At 45.9% G+C, this 23,560-nt stretch overlaps 1 protein-coding gene and 1 pseudogene across 1 annotated transcript; both read right to left on the bottom strand.

Annotated features, from left to right (window-relative positions):
- Positions 1–9,279: 9,279 nt before the first annotated feature.
- PTI (pancreatic trypsin inhibitor) lies at positions 9,280–14,099 on the bottom strand. Its single transcript, NM_001001554.3, has 3 exons — positions 13,979–14,099; positions 10,298–10,489; positions 9,280–9,847 (listed from the first exon to the last, which is right to left on the bottom strand). The coding sequence occupies exons 1-3, from the start codon at positions 14,076–14,078 to the stop codon at positions 9,837–9,839; spliced, it is 303 nt and encodes a 100-aa protein (NP_001001554.2). The 5' UTR covers positions 14,079–14,099; the 3' UTR covers positions 9,280–9,836.
- Positions 14,100–17,656: 3,557 nt separating this feature from the next.
- Positions 17,657–18,471, bottom strand: LOC112449241 (autophagy-related protein 13-like; annotated as a pseudogene).
- Positions 18,472–23,560: the final 5,089 nt, after the last annotated feature.

Below are 23,560 nucleotides of genomic sequence, written 5' to 3'. Positions count from 1 at the left end.
GTGTCCCCAGCCCTCATGATCATGGGGTTGCCGTGGAAGCAGTGGAGGCAACTTCTCCCCGAGAAGTCAAAGTCTTTTGTGGTAGTAATAATGGTGGTGGTTTAGTTGCTAAGTCGTGTCCGACTCTTGCGACCCCACGGACTGTAGCCCGCCAGGCTCCTCTGTCCATGGGATGCTGCAGGCAAGAATACTGTAATCATGCGTAATATAGCAGATAAAACAGCTTTTTTGTGTGTGTATTATGCATTATCCTAAGCACGTATCTTAACTCACTGAATCCTCAAAAATCCTAGAAGAGTGGGTGAGGAACTGTCGATATTTCCTTGTGTTACAGAGGAGGAAACTGAGGTAGAAACAAATAAAGTATTTTTTCTAAAGTCATAGAGTGGAGGCAGAGGATTTAACCCAGGAATTTGGCTTCGGAGTCTGTGCACATGCGCCCTGCTGCACTGTTAGCTGTAAACCACGGTGCGCACGTGAGGGGGTTACACACCCACAACCCTCACTCACACCTGTGTATTCACCTCCAGTTACAGTCATGTAGCACAAGACCCCTGTGCCAACTCATCCACACGAAGACAAGCATTTTCCATTCACACACACACACACACACTTACACACACCCAGTGCTCCACTCCAGGCTCAAGGAGGAGGGAGCTGGGCTCAGTGCCCAGAAGCCCGAGGAGCAAGTCCAGCCAAACGTCAAGCAGGCGCAGAGCTGGGTGATGAGCTGAGAGGACGCGGGGTCTGCCTTCCTGCACAGACACCCTTTCCCTGGAGAAGGGCAGGAGCTCTCAGTACCGAGCTGCCCCAGGACAGAAGGGCATTGGGAGCCTGTGACTCACGAACAAGCCACTGTGAGTGGAGGGTCTGCTCTCTCCTGAGACATTCCACATGTGACACTTTATTTAGCCTCATGTCCATCCTGCAACATCTGGGTTCTCATCCCATTGTGTCAAGAAGAAAGTACAGGCTCAAAGAAGTAAAGTGACTTGTTCAGACTCCACAACAGCAAACTGAACAAATGGGATTCTAGTTCAAGAGCCCTCTGCTCTGCCCCTCTTCCTGCCTCAGTCTGTCCACCTGAGACCAGGGAGCAGCAGAGACTCCTCCTAACAGCAGAGGCTTGTCTTTTCTTCCCTGTCCCCCTCTCGTCTGTCCATCTTTCTCTCCCAATGTCCTTCTCTCCTGGTCCTCTTCACTCTGGTCCAGGTTAGAGGCTCCCATATACAGAAGGCCCCTGTTGGGCCTGTGTTTCCACCCTCCCTGCTCATCAATGACTGAGATCTCTGATTACAAGCCTTCCCGGCCCCTGTCGGCATCTTCAGAGAAATTACAGGGCAGCAACATCACATAGTGTGTATTCTGGATAAAGGCATGTTATCTGAGCACTGTGGGACTCAGATCATATTTCTGCTCCTATTCCTTAGTTTTTCACTCTGAAAAATCAGAAGCATGGATACCATGCTATCTAAGGCTACATCCTGAAATGGATAGAATGTACTTGCGGCAGGCAGAAGAGATTTAAATTTTTGTGATGCTGAGCCCTCTGAGAGGGACATTCATATCTAAGTCATGAGAGACCACTTTCTGGCCACGAGACATAACAGGGCTTCATTTTGCATGTATGTGGTCTGTCTCCATGAAGTGGTGGCATGAGTACTGGAGTTTTAGGATTATTATAAGGATTAAAAGGAAAAGGATAAACTGGAAGTTGCAAATCTGGTTGGAATACTGTTAGCCCACCCAGTCAATTTTATAATTTTGAATCATTTGCCAGCATTTAAAGGTGGAGGATTTCATAAAAAGGAAATTTCTAGCATTGTTGCACAAGATGAACAATACTGCAACACAGTCCTGCATGGGCAGTGGGTCTCACACTTGAGTGAGCGTCAGAATCTCTTAGCCATTATCAAACACAGATTTGAGATCTTCATCCCCAGAATGTTGATTCAGGAGCACAGAGTGGGGCCTGAGTAGCTGCATCAACAAGGTTCCCCAGGCACTGAGGGTGCTGCTCAAGGGACCACACTTTGAAAACCATGAACTAAGCTAAGAGGAGCGGTCTCTTCTCAGGAGGGGACCGTTCTCTCCAGTTTCCATAATCCCCACCATTCCTTGTGGTTCCCCTGTACCACCCCCACTCCTGATGCTTTCATCCACATTACTCCCTTGACCTGGAGGGTATTTCAAATTGTGACCTGTAGTCTGCGCTCACACTAAGCATTCAGGAAAGGGTAGCTTGTTCTTAGTTTACAATCTATGAGTTAAGTTTCATTACTCCTTGTTTTACAGATGAGGAAACTGAATTTCGGCTAAGGGAAAGTGACTTGCTGGAGGAAAAACAGCTGAAAGTTAGAAGGAAGACATTTGCCAAAAACTGTTGGTCACATGTCCCCAGTTACTTCAGTGTTACTAACACACAAACACAAACAACTCCCGGGCACATCTATCTGATATTAACATAGATGATGCAACAAAGATTTTGAATCTTTACTTCATGAATGTAAAGTCACATTTATCAAGAAAAGGAAGCAAGAAAATAGAAAGGAAAAATGGAAATTCTGTAATTGGAGGTGCCATGAGTCAGCTGTAGACATGTCCATCTAAGGTGACTAGAAACAATTGAACATGGAAGATCTGAGAAATTCCCAGGAGCAAACTGTGTGCCTTTAACCACACAGTGGAGTTTTCTCCTGCTGATCTGTTGAACCCATTCGAACTAGCTTCTCTCCATGGAAACTTCTCTGAGTATATGGGCTAACTTGTTTTGTCATCTAGCATTGATCTGTCCCTTTTTCTGGATAACAGCAGCCTGATTTTGCTTGAGGAGTGACTCTTCCTCCAGCCAGGACAGGTGGAATTGAGGCGCCTGTCAATAGAAGTGCCTGCCGTATCCTCCGACCAAGAGTAACTAACCAGATGCACTCCCTGGAACTTGATCTTGATCAAAGAAAGACAAAACACCTAAAAATGGAGGTTATTGCGAGGTGACTGGGGAAGACATTAGTTCTTCTTTGCTTACCATCCTTTCCAAGCTGGGATGTTTCAGCACTCCTTCAGTCTGAGCTAAACTAAATGAGTAGGTGCTATGGGCGCCAACACAAGATTCCAAAAGGATCTCACTGAAGGGCACAGTCAGGAAGGAAGAGTGGGCGCCCACTATAGCCTACACTCTTCCCGAGCTTTCTTCTCTCTTCCTACCAGTGAGAGCTGATGCCTTTACCACGGTCATCACCAAGTTTCTCATTTTTAAGTCCAATGGCTTTTTCTCTGCCCTCATCCTCCTCCAACTCACAGTTAACGACCTCTTGCCAAACATGTGAACAGAAGTCTTTGCCAAAATTTGATTCCAGTTAGTCTCAGTGCGAAAACAAAACAAAAGAAAACAAAAACCCTGATGAAAAGCAGAGCTTCCCTATTTGAAGAATTATGAGTCCGCTCTGGTGAGTCTCTGGGGACTTTTGAAGGCACAGCTTATAAACCTCTTTTAAGGAAAATCATGGGAGACAGAGAGGCTTCCCTGGTGGTTCAGATGGTAAAGAATCTGCCTGCAATGCAGGAGACTCAGGTTCAGTCCCTGAGTCAGGAAGATCCCCTAGAGAAAGGAACGGTTACTCACTCCAGTGTTCTTGCCTGAAGAATTCCATGGACAGAAGAACCTAGTCCTCTGCTACAGTTCATGGGGTCACAAAGTTTTGCGTCTCAATTCTAGCCCTTGCCCGTATCCATTACGTGAACTTGGGGGAAGAGATGAAACCTCTGAGCTTCTATTTGTATGACTTAATATCAAAAAATAATAAAAAAATTATTTTAGGGGGACTTCCTTAGAGGTTCAGTGGTAAAGAATCCACCTGCCAATGCAGGAGACATGGTTTCATCCCTGATCCAGGAAGATCCCACATACTGTGGAGCAACTAAGTCCAGGAGTCGCAACTACTGAGTCCATGTGCCCCAACTACTGAAGCCAGTGCACCCCAGAGCCTGTGCTCTGCAACAAGAGAAGCTATCGCAATGAGAAGTCAAAGCACTGCAATTGGGTAATAGCCCGCACTCTCTGCAACTAGAGAAAAGGCCGTGCAGCAAGGAAGACCTAGCACTGCCAAAAATAAATCGATAAAATTATTTTAAAAATGAAAAATTTCTTGTTTGGCCCAAACATGTGACATGTGGGGCTTCAGTCCCAGGCCAGGAATTAAACCTGGGACCCCTGCTTTGGAAGCATGGTGTCTTAATTACTGGACCATCAAGGAAGTCCCAACTTGTAGGACTTTAAGATGGAAGAAGAACCTAATGAGATTATTGTGAGGTTAAGAGATGGAGATATATATGCAGGGCTTGCTTGGCACATAGTAGCTTGTCAGTAAGTGGTAATAGATATTTTATATTATTAATTCTACCTCTCTCAGAGTTACTGAGGGATTCTTATTGACTCAGTGACTTGACCAGCACATCAGGACAGGGAACTCACTCTGCTCTTTTGAAGTTACCAGGAGTCCCCATGTCCTCTGAGACTCAGGTTCCTCTAGTGTCAAAGGAAGGATAACTGTCTCCGTGTGGACACAGTACAGGGTCTATCTATGCTGACAAATGTAAATCACTAGCAAATCGAAGAGGCCACACAGCTAGTAAATTGGAAGAGCCAGAGCTTGAAGCCCTTGAGTCTGAGTAAAAGTTTCAATCAACACATATGTTATCCCTAGTAAACATTTCATGAACAAGTGCATGAACGAAGTTAATGTCTACTTATGGGCTTCCCAGGGGACTCAGTAGTAAAGAATTCGCCTGTAATGCGGGAGATACAGGAGACTCAGGATCAATCCTGGGTTGGGAAGAGCCACTGGAGAAGAAAATGGCAGCCCCACTCCAGTATTCTTGCCTGGAAAATTCCATGGACAGAGAAGCCTGGCAGGCTACAGTCCATTGGGTCCCTGGGGGACACGACTGAGCATGTCTCCTGCTCCCTCCCTCAACGTCTTTGCCTAAGTGTTCTACAAGCACCATGGACTCAACATTGGCTCAGCTGAATTCACTGTCCTTCCCGCTAAAGACTTGCTTCCCCTACCTTCCCCCAGAAAGCTGAGTGTTGTCCTTCACTCTAACTTTTCTTCACCCTCTGTGAGCAATCTCACAGTAACATCTGTGGGTTGTCACTCCTCAGTTCTCCAGTGAAATCTCATTTCAGAGTAAGATTAAGACATCAGATCATAGAACTGCCCCACTTCCTGACAGCATCTATCTGGAGCAAAGCCAGTTTCCTGAAACTCTCCCCTAAGTAACCTAACTGAAGCCCACATCCTGTAAGTCCTTCAAACATCCTCTTAATGAGATGTCATATTATTCATAGTTCCTTGCTGAAGTGAGTAATAAACCCAACGTGTTCAGTTTGGAAGAGGACCGCTTCTAGTGGTGTGTGGTTGGAAACATTGACAAGTATAAGTCTTTCCCTTATTTTATAGTTAAGCATTGCAAAATTCAGAGATGTTGAGGCATTTGCCTGGGACTACAAGGTATTGGACAACAGAACCAGATCTATCTGTGTTTTGGTTTATTACACTACCTCTATTTTTTGAGTTTTCTATGCTTCAGTGTCCTCATATACAGTAAGGCAGTTAGGCTCTGTTGCCCAAAGGTTCTTCCACCTTACTGCTTCTCAGAACTGAAAGCATGAAGACAGTGTTAAAGTTGCTCTACTCGGGAAGCTGGGACATCCCTTTGCCTCAGGAGCCACTAGATTATGAACAAGTCATTCCCATGATGCCTTGCAACTGGGACAGTCTAATAATGAACTGCAGTGCATCCTGGGAAATACCTTGATAAATCTTCAATTGTTGCCCACCACTTACCTCCTACCCTCTCTCAACCATTGTTATTCAGTTATTTAAATTTCCACATTATATGATTGCCACAGCGTTTGCCCAACAGGGGAAAACAAGTTGGGAGGGTGACTTGGAAGCTCTAATCCTACTGACCATCTTCCTCTTCTTACACTAAATTCTCTCCTCCAACCCAGTGAGGGATTCCCTTGTGGGGGTGCCGATAACTCTAACAGCCTCAGAATAAAATGCTGTGAGCTGTCAATATGGGGTTCCCTGAATTTTCAGGTTTGAGAATCTGAAGTTGGTGGTGGGAATTTAGCAAATATTTTCCAAGAACCAAAAAGACACTCGGTGGGATACAGAAATCCCTTGTGTCCCATCTCCCAGTGTCCATAGGACTGTGTTAGGACAAAGGCAGCAGAATTGGTCAATGGGTTTTTTGGGAGCTGTGGCTAGACCAATGTTGAATGCCAGAACTGAAAGTGAGAGGGAGTTATTTTGGTTCAGTGGAGTAAACCAGTGTTCTGTTGATGAATGCTGCTATCTGGCACCTGATACTCAAGAGAAAATGAGCTCTCCATAGGAGTGGTTGAAAACTGAGACTGGAAGAATCTAAGGGGAAGGGAAAAATCACAATAAGAAAAACAAATCTTCCTGATGGCATTGAATGTCAGTCCTGTCTCAAAGGCTTTGGAAGATCATTTAAATGAGCCAGTACAGATATTAAAAAACAATTAAAAATTGTAAAAGCAATCCTGACAGGATAAACAGTAAAAGGATCAGCATGAAAATGTAAAGTAGAACATCAAAATCACAAAATGTGAGAGACAGGAGTGTAAAAAGTAGATGTTTTAGAATGTGTTTGAACTGGAGTGACTTTCAGTGTAAAGCAAGGAGGTATAGCTACGGGTCAACATTCTTGAACTCCATGGTTACCACAAATCAAAAACAGAATAGAGTCACAAAAACTAAAAACAAAGGAACTTAAGCATCCTAAAAGAAAATCAACAAACCACAAAAAGAAAAACAAAATGAAGAAATGAACAGTGAATAACTACAAAAACAACTGGAAAATGAGGATTATAGTGACAAATCATATAAACACACTACAGTTATTTTTCACGGATCTAAAACAAATAACCATAAAATTTGTACAGAACCACAAAAGACCCAGAAGTGTCAAAGTAATCCTGGGGGGAAAATACAAAGCTTGAGTCATGACTCTCCCAGACTTCAGACTATAGTACAAAGCTAAAGCAATAAAAGTATTTTATTAACACAGAACCAGACATAGAGATCAATGGAATAGATCAGAATAGAGAGCCCAGAAATAAACTCCTGCACCTAGAGTCACTTAATCTATGACAGAGGAGAAAGGAATATACAATGGAGAAAAGACAGTCTTTTCAGCAAAAGGTTTTGGGAAAGCTGAACAACTAAATGTAAGTCAATGAAATTTGAACACTTCTTCATATCATATACAAACATAAACTCAAAATGAAATAAAGACCTTAATATAAGAGAGGATACCATAAAACTCCTAGAAGAGAACACAGGCCAAACATTCTTGGACATAATCAGGCCAATATTTTCACGGATCAGTCTCCAGTGCCAAAAGAAATGAAGGCAAAGATAAACCAATGGGATCCAGTGTGAAGTGAAAATTGCTCAGCTGTGTCTGACTCTTTGCGACCCCATGGACTATACAGTCCATAGAATTCTCCAGGCCAGAATACTGGAGTGTGTAGCCTTTCCCTCTCCAGGGGATCTTCCTAAGCCAGGAATCGAACCAGGGTCTTCTGCACTGCAGGTGGATTCTTTACCAACTCAGCTATCAGGGAAACCCTATCTAATCAAACTTAAACTTAAAAGCTTTGGCAGCGAGGAAGAGATCGCTGACAAGACAAAAAGACAATCTACCGAATGGGAGAAACTATTTGCAAAATACGTGACCAATAAGAGGTCAATATCAAAAGTGTACAAACAGCTCTTGCAACTCAACATTGAGAAAGCAAAAAATCCAATTTAAAAATTGGCAGAAGACCTAAGGAGACATTTTTCTAAAGAAGACATACAGATGGCCAACAGGCACATGAAAAGATATGAACATTGCTAATATTAGAAGAATGGAAGGGCTTCCCTGGTAGCTCAGCTGGTAAAGAATCCACCTGCAATGCAAGAGACCCCAGTTTGATTCCTGGGTTGGGAAGATCCCTTGGATAAGGGACAGGCTACCCACTCCAGTATTCTTGGGCTTTCCTCTTGGCTCAGATGGTAAAGAATCCACTTGCAATGTGGGAGACCTGGATTCGATCCATGGGTTGGAAGATCCCCTGGATAAAGAAAAAGCAACCCACTGCAGTATTCTTGCCTGGAGAATCCCCATGGACAGAGGAGCCTGGCGGGCTGCAGTCCATGGGGTTGCAAAGAGTCAGACAAAAATCAGTGACTAAGCACAGCATAGCACAGAGGGAGGGGACATATGTAAAACTATGGCTGATTCATGCTGATGTTTCACAGAAAACAACAAAATTCTGTAAAGCAATTATCCTTAAATTAAAAAGTAAATAAATTTAAAAAATGACAATGAGATAAAGCATCACATCAGTCAAATGGCTATCACTGGGAATTCTAGAAATACAAGATACAGAAGAGAGAGTGGAGAAAAGGAAAGTGCCTTGTACACTGTTGGTGTGAATGTATATTTGTGCAGCTCCCATGAAAATGGTATGGAATTTCCATAAAAAGCTAAATATAGAACTACTACATCATCAACTACTATATTATGCTGGGTATATACGTGGAAAAAAGAAACTTTAATTTGAATAGATACATGCACCTCAAGGTGCATAAAAGCCTCGTTTACAAATAGCCAAGACGTGCACAATGCAAGTGCCCATCAACAGATGACTGGCTTAAGAAATGTGGTATGAAAATAAGACTGGATTCACAGACACAGATAACAAATTTATGGTTATCAAAGGGGAAAGGAAGGAGAAGGAGTGATAATCTGGGGAAATGACAAGCACGGAGCCTGGCAAATGGCCGATGCTCAATAAATGTGAGCTTGGTCCTCTTTAGCTAGACTTGGAAGTCCCCTATCCCAAAACAGTGACAGGGAAGGGGGTTCTAAGGACAACTTGACAACTGAGCCTCATGCTCTTTCTTTTCTCCTGAGAATTCAGGGAAATAACACACCCCAAAGTTTGACCTGGCCCAAGAAGTGAAGGACAAAAGTTTTCTTGTTGAGGTGTCTCTCATCCAGTTTTTCATGTACACTGGCACGGCCATAAGAGGTAGATGTCAGTGTAAGGGGTTGGCTCCTTCTACTTGGTAGGGCTGAGTCTGAGGAGAGGTGATGGAGAGCTGCCCACCCATCTGCATTAAATGAGAAAGACCACCGTTTCCATGGAACCTATGGGTTAAGGTTCTTAGTTGCAAACAACACAATCCACTCCAGTTAGTTTAATTAAAATATGAATTTATTTAAAGATAAGGCCAGACTCTTTGAAGCCACAGACCTTCAAATCAATGTGAGGAGGAGGTTTCGTTCATGAAAAGACCTCTCCCACCACTGAGCTGAAAACTCGATGATGGAAATTCTACTTTCGCCAGTAGAGGGAGAGCAGTGATGGTGGGGTGGAGGATGAAGGTAAGGATGCCGTGAGGAGGAAGATTAGGACAAGAATCCAGATTTAAATCTCAGACTCTACAGATGCTCCAGTCATGGGGAACTTCATTCCTTCCTTCCTCCAATATTTCTGGACCTTCTCCTTTGTGCCAGAAATTGTGGGAAGTGTGAGGGACAAAGGGAAGATTTGCTTTCATGGTGCTTAGAGCAAACTGGATGAGATAGGGCTAAAGTAAGTGGACCTGTGGAGGAAGGAAAGAGACAGATTTCTGCTGAGGAGGGGAGGGTTGAGAAGAAATAAAAGGAGGCTGAAATTTTTCAGAAGCAGATAGAGGCCAGCCTTGGGTGGGTCCTCCTCATACTTCAGCATCTCAGGGGAGCACAGTTCACAGGTTCTCTGTAAAAAGAAAGGAACTTGCTGAATGACATCTCTGAAGGCCCAGACCTGGACACTGTCCACCCTGACAGGTCCTAGACCATCCCAGAAATGTGCAACCACAGTCCTCCCAGGACCAGGATAACCAACAATAAACAAGGGAGTTTTCCAGGCTGAGGTGGGGCACTGAGGAGCACTCCAGACTTGCTCTGCAGAGTGACTGACTCAGTGTTCCCATCTGAAAAATGGGAGCATGTGAGTAGGCTCAGATTATGATGACAGGGCTTCTAGGGGGTGGCCTTTCACCAAGCTGGTCCATGGAGGACATGCTCAATCCACGGATACTTCTGCAACTTCTCTTGGGAGGCAACAAGGGAAAAAAATCACTTTTTTGGAAAGGTGTGTGGCCTTCTGAGCGCCACCTCTTTCCCTAGCCCTTCCCCTCTCCCTCTGCCCTGCCCCCTGTCTTACCCCAGGGCCCAATAGCACCACCACAGGTCCTCATGCAGTCCTCTGAGCTCTTGAAATTGTTTCTTTTAGCTCTGCAGCCGCCATATACAAAGGGCTGGCAGAGCCCAGCCTTGGCGTTGTAGAAGTATCTGATCATTCTGGCCTTGCAGGGACCCGTATATGGAGGCTCTAGGCAGAAGTCAGGCCGCTGGGCTGCAGGGATGGGAGGATCTCGGTTAAAGAGGGAAGGTCATCACAGCTCAGTCTACAAGATGAACAACTAAAACCACCAGTTTGTGATAGAGAGTGATGGGGGGCGGGCAGAAGTGTGAAACGTGAAAAGGCCTTTTGACACCCTGCTTTCCAGGACATTATTATTAATGTTGTTAGGTGTGACAATGACAGGGCAATATTATAAATAATTACATGCCATTGATGAATGTTTATGCATTAATTAGCATGATGCTACTGATGAGTTTCAAAAGTAACACAAAAGAGGGACACATATAAAAATACTCTCCATGTATAGAAATTACTGGAGCTGGACAATGGATCCACGGCTTTTATAATACTATGTTTTCTACATATGTGTGTGGTTGAAACTTCCACCGTTAAAAAAGAAAGCATCACTGAGCCCAGTCTCATTCTGCGCACCTCAGGGCCAGCCAATAATCCGGAGAAGAGTTGCTGGAACTAGGAATAACATTTTTAATTGGAAATTGGGCCCACGGAGATGATAGCATGCTACTGTCTCAAGAAAACCATCTTCCCACAGTATAAATTCCTGTTCCTTTTATACAAAAGAACGGGAGGGCGAAGAGCCCACTGTGGCAACGACAGTGGCAATGGCTGAACTGGACCACCAAGGGTTGCTCATTTACAGTTATCCCTTGATGAAGGTGCCCACCTGGATGCCAGCCAATGGTTGATAGGCCTGCGTGACCCGTCACTATTACAAAAGTGTGAGGAAATCATGCCATAAATGGAGAAAGGCATGGTAGAAAACACACCGGTGTTTACTTTGGTTACCTCATGGAGACTGGAATAATAGAATATTGAGGAAATATTGATACTGTGACTTATAAAAGAAATATTAACTTGGTCTGCATCCCATTCCTGCCACAGAGCTCCTAAAACATTGGAATTTCCTAAGAGATGAGAACAAAGGGGAGTCCTTTATCATGTGAGGGAGATGAGTTTTGTAAAGCCTCAAGCAAAGCCAAGAATGGGGATAAGTTGTCAGGGGAAACAACTGCCTGAGTTGGGTGTGGGAATTTTCATTCCTACTTCTTTCATTGTATCCACATCTCAGGAAGGGGAGAGGGATTGGAGGTTGAATCAATCACAAATGACTAAAGATTTAATGAATCATGATTTGTGATGAAGCCTCCCCAGATATCTTAATATAGCAAGTCATTCAGGTTATTCAAGAGAACTGGAATCAACCCAGGGAACAACACAGGTATATATTCTCCATCATAGCTCACTGGACCCCTGCAGCCGCCTGCCCAGGGGCCCCCTGTCCCTGCTTTTCGCCCCCTAGAGGCCACGCTCCACACTGCAGTCGCAAGGACCCTGTTAAAACTCCAGTCCTATCTCGTTGTTCCAACGACCAGTCCCTCAGTGGTTTCCCAGCTCTCTCAGAGTCAAATTTTTATCCTTATAAAGTCCTAGAAGGTTCCTCATGACCTGCCCCCATGGCCTCTCTGCTTCATCCCCTTCCACTCCCCTCCCCTCACCCACTCAGCTCCAGCCACCCTGGTCCTGGCTGCTGCTCAAACACACCAGGCTCCTTTTTGGCAGCTTCTGCTTAATGTCTCCTCATCACAGAGGGTTTCCCTGATCCTCTACAGCATCCTGAATCCCCATAACTCACCTTCCTCATGACACTCATCATGACCTGGTATAGGAATTCCCCCCATCTTTATTGTCTGTATCCCTCTTAGAATGCATATTATTTTACTACCTTTTGTTTACAGCTGTTTTCCTATATCAAGAAATATGCTTTTTAGGGACAAAAAGCATAAGTATTTCATGAATATTTATCAAGGGAATAAATCTCCCATTTCATCCTCATGCCAAGTGCACAGTCATTGAAAAGGCAGATATAATAAAATTCTTGTTAGTCTATTTGATGATGAGGCCTGCCTATATAATTATGAGTCTACTTCTAACTTTCTATATCTTGATAGGAAAATAAAATAATAGTCTGGCCAGGAGGAAAGAAGAATACCTTTGAGTTTTGATTAATATTGTACCAGCCTGGAAAAAGCAGTCTTGGCCCCACGAGCAAACTCATAGAAAAGTATTGCATTTCTTGCTCTTCCTGCAGTTGCCTTTGGAGGGAAGACACTCAGCTGTCACTCAACTCTCTGATTAATTTCATAATAGAGAAATGATCATATCTGAAAGATACATTTTTTAGAGGGGTGGTGAGAAAATGATCTACATTAGATAGATGAGTCTTTTGGACTAAAATATTTTGATGGGAAATGGACGTCATTGATCAGGAAAGTGTAAACTCTTCATACTCATGACTGGTAATCTTTTAAGAAACTCATGTAACCTGGTCCCCCTGTTCAGGTGAAGAAACTGCAGATGACTTGCCCCAGAACACACACCATATGAATGCTAGGATCAGGACAAGACACTATCCTGTTACAACCCATTTAATCAAGCAGAACAGTCAGAACTCCTTACCAGTTCTCTGCATTATCAGAATTCCTGGTAGAATCAGGTGAGTGAGTGAGAGAAGTCGTTCAGTCATGTCTGACTCTTTGCGACCCCATGGGGTCCCAGGGTGGGGTTTGGCTCCCTGAGTTTCACTCACACTTCAAGGGTTGATAACAATTTCTGCGGTCACTTACACGTGTGATCAATTGGCTCTAAATTCAGAGGTTCCATGACCCATCTCTCATGTTCAATAACTTATTAGAGTCATTCATGGAACTCTAAAAAACCCTTTACTTACTGTCCTCAGTTGTTATAAAGCATAAAATGCAGGGACAGACAAATGGAGAAGAAATATCGGTCAAATGGGGACTTGGGGGTGCTGATCCTCCAGACCCTCTTAAGACTTTCCCCCTTCACAATCCCTTGATGTTTGCACCTCCCCCGAGGCTCTCTGAACCCAGTGTGTATGAGTTTTGATTAAGGATTGGAGGTAGGTAATTTGATAGAATCATTGGCCATTGTTGACTGAACACAGTACTTCTCCTCTCCCCAGAGGGACAGGGTTGATGGTTCTAACCCTTTAATCACCTGACAGCACGTTCTAGAATCCAGTCCCGTCCAGACACTATCTAAGGTCCCATCCTTCACTCATCTCATGACTTACAAAAATACAGTGAATTCCTAGCGTTTCAGGAGGCCTGGGGCATGAATCGAGACAAGGATCAAATATGGATTTTGTATGATGCTATGTGAGGTGCACGGGCAAGGCAGTGCCCAGGAATAGAGAGTCTCAGAGATGAGGTCCCTGATCTGGTAGAGTCAGGTGGAATGCTTTTTTCCCCCAAAACTTAACATGCAATGATATTTATTGAGAGTCAAAAAATGTCCCTAGAATGAAAACTGCCCAATTTATAAGAAGAAATCCAGAGAGGGTTGACAACACTCACCCCACCCCTACTCTCCTGTGCCTTCTGTGGACTCCCTTCCTCCCCACCCCAACTTTTAGAGGAGAGGTGAGCCAAGACTTACCTTTGGCCTGGTTGCTGGTGTCACACCCTGGAGTGCTGGCCGCCAGGGTGCCCAGGAGGACCAGAAGGGCTACTGAGAGGCAGAGCCGGCTCATCTTCATGGCCTTGCAAGGAGGGCTCCTGGGGAAAGCTGGGGGTTGACTGTGCTTTTCATACCCCAGGTGAAGGGTGGGAGCAGGAGATAAGGAGGGGAGAGGAAAGGCAAGATCTGGGGTCAGGCTTGAACAGTCTGTAATCTCCTTACAGAATCAGACTTCCTGTTTCCGCCTGCTAGGGCCAAATGCCCAGTAACAGCATTTCTCAGACTTGACTCTGCCTGTGGGTCTGGTGGAAAGACAGATTGTCATTCCACAGGTGGAATCTTGTCCAATATGGTCACTCAGGGAGCATCCCAGCACCTAGGGCAGGGCATGGCCTGTGATGGATGGTCTGTGAGTGGATGAGAGTGAATCAAAAGATGGATAAGTGAACAGCAGTATGTTAGTTGAAGTCCTCCTTTTCAGTCTCCTGCAGATTCATCACCTCTGGGCATCGGTGCCCCCACTATCACTTGACTCAGACTACAGAGACACCTTTCTGCGACTATTGAGGCAGCATCTCAGCTGCCTGGATGTATACTGCTTACCTGGCCCTCTTCCAGGCAGAGGCTGAGCTAGAGGAAGAGCTTCCGTATCTGTGGCACAAAGCCTGTTGTCTGGGAAGGAAAGGGAGTAAGGGGAGGGGGCAAAGGGGAAGAAGGGGGCTGAACATGTCTCCACAGCCTGGCCACCTGCTGGCCCTCACCTGGCTTCACACACAGGGAGGCCAGAGTGGACCTCAGGGGACCTTGGAAGATCCCCTTAACCACCCCCTTCCTCCTGCTCTCTCCCCAGGGGTTTTGGGACCAGAGCACCTCAGTTTGAGTCCCGGCTCTGCTTTTCTAACTTTGTACTTGAGGATATAAATCCCCCAGAGCCCCGTGTCTTTACGTGTGAGGTGAGATCAGCGCTGACCACATCACAGGGTTGCTGTGGAAGCAATGGAGGCAACAGACATATATATTCCTTCTCCCTGAGAAGTCAAAGCCCTGTGTAGTAATAGCAATAATAATAATAAGTAATTGTGACAGTTAACACCTAGCTCCTTCTAGATACAGGCATTATCCTTAAGCCCTTGCTGCATATTAACTTACCTAATCTCACGGTAGTCTTAAAACAGGGGGTGAAGAGCTGTTACTATTGCTTCATGTTGCAGATGAAGAAATTGAAGGCAACAAGCAGTTAAGAAATTTGCTTAAAATCATACATGGTAGAGACAGGATTTGATCCCAGGAATCTGACTTCAAGTCTGTGCACCATGCACTCTGTTGCTTTGTAAGATGTAAAATTCAGGGCACATGGGAGGGGTGAGACCCACAATGTCTTCACTCATTCTCATCTAGTCACTCCCAGTTAGAGCCATGGTGCACCAAGCCACCATTACACAGTGACCTACCCAGACACAGACAAGCATCTTCCCACTAACACACACACACTCACTCACGCAAACACTCACTCACGCAAACACACACACACTCTGTGCTTCCGCTCCAGGGTCAAGGAGAAGGGAGCTGGGCTCAGCGTCCAGAAGCCCCAGGAGCAAGTCCAGCCAAACGTCAAGCAGGCACAGAGCTGGGTGATCGGCTGAGAGGACACAGGGGGCTGCAGTCCTGCACAGACACCCTTTCCCTGGAGAAGGGCAGGAGCTGTCAATACTGAGCTGCCCCAGGACAGAAGGGCATCAATAGCCAGTAACTCACTAAACAAGCCACTGTGAGTGGAGGGTCTACTCTCTCCTGAGACATTCCACATGCATGATTTCATTTAGCCTCATGTCAATCCTACAACATCTGTGATTCTCATCCTATTTTGTCAAGGAGAAAGCCGAGCCTCAAGAGGTGAAGTCACTTGCTCAGGACACATGAACAACAGATGGTACAACGAGGATTCTAGTTTAGAAAGCCTTCTGACCCTGCCCCTCTTCCTGCCTCAGTCTGTCCATCTGAGACCAGGGAGCAGCAGAAAGCCTACCTCTCACACTGACAACAGAAAATCTTTCCTCCTTGCTCATCTCTCATCTATCTGTCTGCCTCTGGCTATCTCTCCCAGTGTCCTTCTCTTTCTGGCTATCCTCCCTCCATCTGGTCCAGGCTGGAGGCCTCTTGACCCAGAAGCTGCCCCTAATGAGGTATCTGTCTTCCTAAGGCCTCAGGCATCCTTGGAGAAATTACATGGCAGAAACATCACAGGGTGTGGGGGAACCTCCTTCTTTACACAAGAGCCCTGGCCCCACAGCTTGAACTTCCTGCTCCCCCCTCCAATTCCAACTCCTGAGAGGAGTGAGGCTGCCTTTAGCTTGCCCTTAGCACCTGCCTTTAGCCTCCCTGAGAAACAGATCCATCAGAGTTGAGTAATGTAGGTGTGGAGATGTTGGTATAATGAGGGACTTGGTGCTGGAAGAAGATCTGAGGAAGGCTTCTGAATAATTAAAAGCTAGCATTTCATTGGAGGTAACTCTCAGGCAGCCTCAGTTTTGATATCTCCTCTTATAGGGAGTTCACTATCACGTGGGCAGCAGGTGCCAGGTGACAGCATTCATCATGAGAACAATCCTTTGTCGCATTCAACCAGTAAAAGCCCCTCCCTTCCCTCTGACCCACCTTGTCATTTCTGTCCTGACTCTAATTTCAGGAAACCAACTGACCCATTCTACTGTTTTTTCCTAAAACAGCCCTAACAGAGACTTGGAGATGGCAATCAAGGTAATTTCCCTCTTTCCCACAACGGTCTTTTAGGGGGACTTCCCCGGTGGTCCAGGGGTTAGGACTCCATGCTTCCATTGCAGGGGTCATAGTTTCAGCCCTTGGTTGGGGAACTAAGATCCCACATCCCATGTGGTGTGGCAAAAAAAAAAAAAAAATTATCTTTTAGATTTTTGTGCAATACTTGCTGAGTCCCCTCTATCAGCTTCAGAATATTAGTCCTCAAAGTTTGGGGAATCCCTCTTCCCCACTTCTGACAATTTATGCAGAGGCTGACAGGATGTCCCATGGGGCCCTCAGGATGCCCCATTACTGAGTAGGAGGAAAGAGGTTAGTGGAAAAAGGGAAGGCTAGTCAGTAGGATCAGAGGTCCCAATTCACCCTCTGAATTGCTTCCCCCATTTGGGCAAGAGTGAGGCAACCCACTCCAATGTTCTTGCCTGGAGAATCCCATGGACAGAGGAGCCTGGCAGGCTACAGTACATGGGGTCACAAAAAGAGTCAGACATGACTGACTGACTTAGTACACACAAGGAAATCAGATACTGTGGGAATATGAACGAATGAATGAAGATGACAGAGAGGAAGGGGTAGGAGTAGATGGTGAGCATGGGTCCATGGCTCAGGGAAGTATTTCCCAGGATGCATCACTCTTCTAGGGGATTATAAGGCCCCCTGGTTGCCAGGGATTATGGGACAACTTTTTAAGACTCCACTGGGTACCATTTACAGTGAGTATCAGGACACCTGGCTGAACTTGGGAGCACGGGGATGAGTGAGCAAAGGGCAAGAACACCACCACTCAGTCCTCCTGCTGCCTCCGCCCTGTGTCCCTGGCACCCGCCTGGCAAGCTGGACAGCTGATGGCAAGAGCTACTTAGGCAACCTGGCTGAGTGGCATCAGCAAGTAGAGGACATCAGGCAAACAACAGGAGAGTGTGAGAACTGCTGGGATGAGAGTGCAGAGAAAAGGAGGAAATAAGCGCAAGCAAATTCAAGATAGTGACCGCGGAGCGCAATGCAAATCTCGAGTGCGATCGCAGGAAGGTAATGGTTCAACCGTCTTGTCCTGTGACTGACCGCAAGATGGGAGGTGTGGGCGTGGGGGAGCAGCGGGAAGAACTCTCCAGGCCTGCGGAGCAGGAATGGCCATGGAAGGAGGCCAGGAGGCCAGAGGGCGAGGTGGCGGCCAAGGGGCTTCCGTACCAGGTCCTCGGCCATGGACTGGGCCCCGATGTTGAGGGAGAGGCTGCTGAGCTGAGGCGGGTTCTGAAATTCACGATAAAGGTCCCCAAGTCCATCGGAAGGATATCGTCTTTAGAAAAAGCTGGTTTAAAGTCGATCATGACGAAGTCGTCCTGGGTATGGCCGCTGCTGCCCTCGCTGGAGCCATCAGAGTGCAGGCCGCCCTGGAGAGGAGATGTAGTCTCTGGGGAATCTGGCGGATTCACCATGGGATCCGCATCCTCCAGCTCCAGGTTCTTGGGAGCAAACATGGCAAAGGGTATATCCAAACTGGTCAGGGTCACCTGGCTGATGGGCTTGTTGACAAAAGCCCCCACTTTCCGGACAAAGATGGTCCCCAAGACATCGTGGGGGGAGGCCCGTCCGTCGCTGCTGTTTGATACAGTTTCAGCGTCCTCACTGATGGACGGCGCGGTGCCGCCCTCCAGCAGAGGAGTGTCCGGCACAGCCACAGTTCCAGGGTGCCCCATGCCACGAGATGTTGGGGTCCCCCTGCCCGAGGTGGAAATATTACCTCCTATACTGCAGTCCTATACTTCCCTGGTGGCTCAGACGGTAAAGCATCTGCCTACAATGCACGAGACCTGGGTTCAATCCCCGGTCGGGAAGATTTCCTGGAGAAGGAAATGGCAATCCACGCCAGTATTCTTGCTTGGAAAATCCCATGAACGGAGGAGCGTGGTAGGCTACAGTCCATGGGGTCGCAAAGAGTTGGACACGACTGAGCGACTTCACTCATTCTGGGTACCCATTTAAAGGACGTCCCAGCTTGCCCAAATGGGGCCAGTTTAATAGTGTTTTCATGTTACTGCCTTAGGGGATGATGTGAGCTTGAGCAACATTTATACAACAAAACCTAAATTCCCATTACAGATGAGACAATTGAGGCCTAGAGACTTCAAACAGCAGTTTTGTTTTGTTTTGTTTTTTAAAAAGAAACAAGAGACCTTTAGAGAGCTGGTTCTGTCCTCACTACTTTGAAGTCTTGGGGAGACTTCTCAATGTCTCTGAGTTTCACTCTCTTTACGTAATAAATGAGAATGCTTATACCTGTCAGTGTCTCCAACCACAGATCACCCAAAATGCTCCTGTGCTAGTTGAACGAATTGTACTCATTACACCCCCTGGGAAACCACATGACTTCTCTTTATGAGGATTTTAGGAAGAACTGACAAGATGTGGGCTTGTGTTAGGTTATTTTGGGGAGGGTTTCAGGAAGCTGGCTTTGCTCTGGATGTTGGTGAGAAGTGGGACTATTCTCTGACTGGATATCTTAACTCTCAGAAAGGAAGACTAGATAGAGGTTAGAGCTCAATGGGTCTAAGTAGCTGTCATTTAAGATAGGAAGTAGCTGTCATTCAAGATAGGAAGGTGCTCAGTCATATTGGTGCTTTGTGTAATTTAGCTACTTTTGTCTGTGCTCAAACTTGATTACTGAGTGGCTTATTTTGGTCTTAATCCATCTGGCACTTGTGGTAAAGAACCCATCTGCCAATGCAGGAGACATAAGAGATGTAGGTTCCATCCCTGGCTCGGGAAGATTCCCTGGAAGAGGGTATCGCCCCTCACTCCAGTATTCTTGCCTGGAGAATCCCCATGGACAGAGGAATCTGGGGTCACAAAGAATTGGACATGACTGAAGCAACTTAGCACACATCATGGACACAGAAAGGCCTTGTCTGATGTTGAAGTTTTGTGAAATGTTTATGTTCAACAGGAGAGCATAAGGCCCACTGGGGTGCCCGGTCAGGTCTTAAAACTCAGAGGTTGTTTTTCTCTATCTCTATCAATCTCATAAAATTGTGGTGAGGATTGAAAAGATATTATCTCTGTTAAATGCTTTGTATAGGTATTGACAAGAGTAACCTTTTAATGAATGTCAGATCTGTTAATAGTAAGAGTAATAACATAAAAATATGTTGCTTAGTTATTGTGAAAAATTATTAATTTATAACAGTTAATAAAAAATGATTTAGTATTAAGGAGAAAAGATTGGCTTCATAACTCACTATGTTGCTCTGTGATCTTGGGCCAGTCACTTCACCTCTCTGAATCACAGATTCTTTCTTTGTGAACGAGGATGCTGGTGTCTGTTTTAAGCAATCCCCAGGTTTGGGTACTTTAAAAAAATAATTTATTTTAATTGGAGTCTAATTACTTTACAATATTGTGGTGATTTTTGAGAACCATGTTGATTACGCTGCTAAAGTTCCTTGAACACCAGGGACTAAAGCAAAGTGTCTAGAAGCACACAGAGTTTTAGTTTCCTCTGCTCCTGACTGCTCTTTAAATTCTCTGTCGACTGTGGTAAAGAAAGGAAAAAATAGCATTGATTGTTGTAGTGTCATCTTCTAGAAGTTTATGGTCAGGAAGTTCCCCCAGTGTCAGAGTGGAGTCAAAGTCTCTCTTTCAAATAGATCTCCTTCTTCCTCAGAGGTAACCGAAAGCCCTCTTGCTTCAGTGAGTGATCTCACCCAGGTCAAGCCCTTTTCCCACCCCACCTTACCTTTATCTGACCCTCTGATCAAAGGAGTCAAGTGTTAACTGTCACAATTACTCATTTTTTTTTTTAATGGAGCCTTACCATTTTTTTTTATAGTAACTTTATATTTTTTTAATTTATTTAATCATTGCCTTAGATTTTATGGTTGGTTTCTGCTGTACAATAGCAGGGAGCCCAGCCTGGCACTCATTATTATTATTATTACAAAAGACTTTGACTTTACAGAGAAGGAATATATGTCTCTGGCTTCCATTGCTCTCACAGCAACCCTGTGATATGAGCCGCAGGATCGTGTGTAACACGTGAAGACAAAAGAAATTTCTGGCCCCAGGTCACAAAGTTATGCAAAGGCAGAGCTGGGACTCAAAATGAAATCCTCTGATCTCAAAGCCACTGGTGGGGAGACCAGAGTTGGGGGGATGTTGCAGACGATCTTCCAAAGTCCCCCATGGTACACTCAGGGCAGGCAAGCTCTCCTGCTTGTGAAACAAAGTGAGGGGCAGGGGGTGGTCATACTGCGGAGACATGTCCTGCTCCTCTTATTCTCCTCTCCCCAGAAAAGCAGAGTCTGTGCTCCAGATAGACATGCTCTTCTGCCCGACTCACCATCTGCCTGGACCACTGCCAGCTAAAGAGCTGGTGTCTGTCCAGTAGAGATGCTGCCACAATGGTTGCAGAAACCTTACCTGTGTCACACCTTCTAAAGTGGGTGGGGTTGAGGTGTGGGGGTGAAGGGCATTGATGCCCAGGTGTGAAGAGTCCTGCAGGAGGCTGCAAAGGAGGACCTGAGTTCACACACGGCTGTGCGCTTACCTGCCTGTTGGTCTGCTCTCCTCTGTTCACTGACAATCCATTCCATGCCACGCACTGCTCTAGGTCCTGGGATGCTCCATCAGTGACAAAGTGAGCAAAATTTGCACCTGTGGAATCACAATCTGTTTTCACAAGACCCACAGGCGAGGTCGAGTTTCAGAAATGCGGATATTGGGGCATTTGGCCCCAGCAGGCCTCAGCAGGGGTTCTGGCCATGTGGGGAGATTACACTGTACGAGCCTGACCTCAGCTCCTCCCCTTCCCCACTCCCCTCCTTGTCACCTGTATCCACTCCTCAGCTCAGGTTAGAGAAGCTCCATCAACCCCCAGCTTCCCTCAGATGTCTTCCTGCAAGGCCACGAAGTTGAGCCAGCTCTGTCTCTTTGCAGCGCTTCTAGTCCTTGGGGACAACCCAGGGGGTGAAACCAGAAACCAGGCCCAGGGTAAGTCCATGCTCACCTTTCCTCTCTAGGCTGGGGGTGGGGGTGATGAGGGGAGTCCATGGAAGGGGCTGGGGAGCAGGGCTGATGTGAGTGCAGCCAACCCTCTCTGATTTCTTCTGGGACACTAACAAATGGACATGTTATTACATGTTCAGCTTTTAAACAAAAGTATCCCACCTCACTGAACCAGATCAGAGACCCTACTTCTGAGACTCTCTTTTCCTGGTCACTATCTTTTTCCTAAACCTCAGTGTCGTATAATAACAAGATCCACCTTTATTATTTATTTGTGTCCTGGTTAGTGCTTCAGGCCTCCTGAAACTCTTGGGATTTGCTGTTTTTCTGTAAGTCATGATATGAGTCAAGGATGGGATCCTAGACAATGTCTGGATGGGACTGGATCCCAGTAGACACCATCAAATGATTAGAGGGTTAGAACTACCAACCTCCATTGCCTATGGGCAGAGGTGAGGGTACTGAAATTGAGTTCAATCACCAATGGCCAATGATTCAATTAACTTGCCTAGCTCCAACCCTCAGTGAAAAACCCCAAAACATTGGATTCTGAGACCTTCAGGGGAGCTGAACACACAAAGGGATTGTGAGGTGGGGAGAGTCCTGAGAGACCTTGGAACCTCTGCACCCTTGGTTCCCCATTTGTCCTATTCTCTCCATTTGGCTGTCCCGGGGTAAAAGGCTTTCTTGAGTTCTGTGAATGGTTCTAATAAATTGCTGAACATGGAAGGTGGGTCATGGAATCTATGAATTTATAGTGAGTTGGTCACCCTTATGAGAGACCCTGGAACTTGTGATCAATACCTGAAGTGTGGGCCACCTGCAGGGAGGGAGTCCTCACCCCGTGGCCTCTGGGTCACCTCTGTGGATTTAGTGTCAGAAGGGAATTCCCCCAGCTAGTGTGGGGGAATCAGTCGCTCTTGGTAGAGACCCCCCCCCCCATGTCTGGTGTCAGGGAAATAACCCAGACTCAGTCTTCTTTATCATTTGGGTCTGAGGTGAGATTCAGGGACAGGGGACTACTGTGTTAGGAACAGTGCACTCAGAAACCTTTACCAGTTCTCTGCATTTTCAGAATTCCTGGCAGAATCAGGTAGTTTATTAAATGGGCTATGACAGGATATTGTCTAGTTCTGATGCTACCACCTACATTCTATGTGTCCTGGGGCAAATTATCTGCAGTTTACTCACCTGAATGGTGGGGAACAGATTACATGAGTTTTTTGAAAGGCATTGTATTCAGTCCCTAAGTTGTGTCTGACTCTTTGCAACGCTATGGACCATAGCCTGTCAAGCTCCTCTGTCCATGGGATTCCCAGGCAAGAGTACTCACTCCCAGGCAAGAAGTGGGTTGCCATTTCCTTGTCCATTGACAGGATTGCCAGTCATGAATATAGAGTTTACACAGTCATGGTCCATGATGTCCATTCTGCCAAAATGTTTTAGTTTGAAAGACTAAACCGTACCACCTCCCCCCAAAGAAACAAGTGCCAGATAACAATCATTTATCTGTTATGAAATTAATCAGAGAGTTGAGTGACAGCTGAGTGTCTTCCTTCCAGAGACAACTTGCAGGCAGAGCAAGAAATGCAGTGCCAGGGTCCAGCCCCAGCAGGATCCAGGGATACCCTCAGGATGAACGGTGTCAGCAAGAGAGATGAAAGTAAAAGGAGAGAGAAAAAGGCTGATATTCCTTGGTTTACACAGAAAGCCAATAAAGCCCCTGACATGGGACTTGCTCTGTTCACGGAGGCCTCAGGCGCCCTCTCGATGGGGCGAAGATGC

This window comes from Bos taurus, chromosome 13 (assembly GCF_002263795.3).
Source record: "Bos taurus isolate L1 Dominette 01449 registration number 42190680 breed Hereford chromosome 13, ARS-UCD2.0, whole genome shotgun sequence".
Taxonomy (NCBI): domain Eukaryota; kingdom Metazoa; phylum Chordata; class Mammalia; order Artiodactyla; family Bovidae; genus Bos; species Bos taurus.
Note: the sequence above shows the minus strand (reverse complement) of the source record. Positions and strands in the feature narration are given on the sequence as shown.

Bases quoted from the DNA above. Each gene is read 5' to 3' on its own strand.
- PTI (NM_001001554.3), bottom strand. From the start codon at position 14,078: ATGAAGATGAGCCGGCTCTGCCTCTCAGTAGCCCTTCTGGTCCTCCTG. The intron at 10,490-13,978 runs GTAAGTCTTGGC...CCATCCCTGCAG, and splicing joins CACCAGCAACCAGGCCAAAG to CCCAGCGGCCTGACTTCTGC.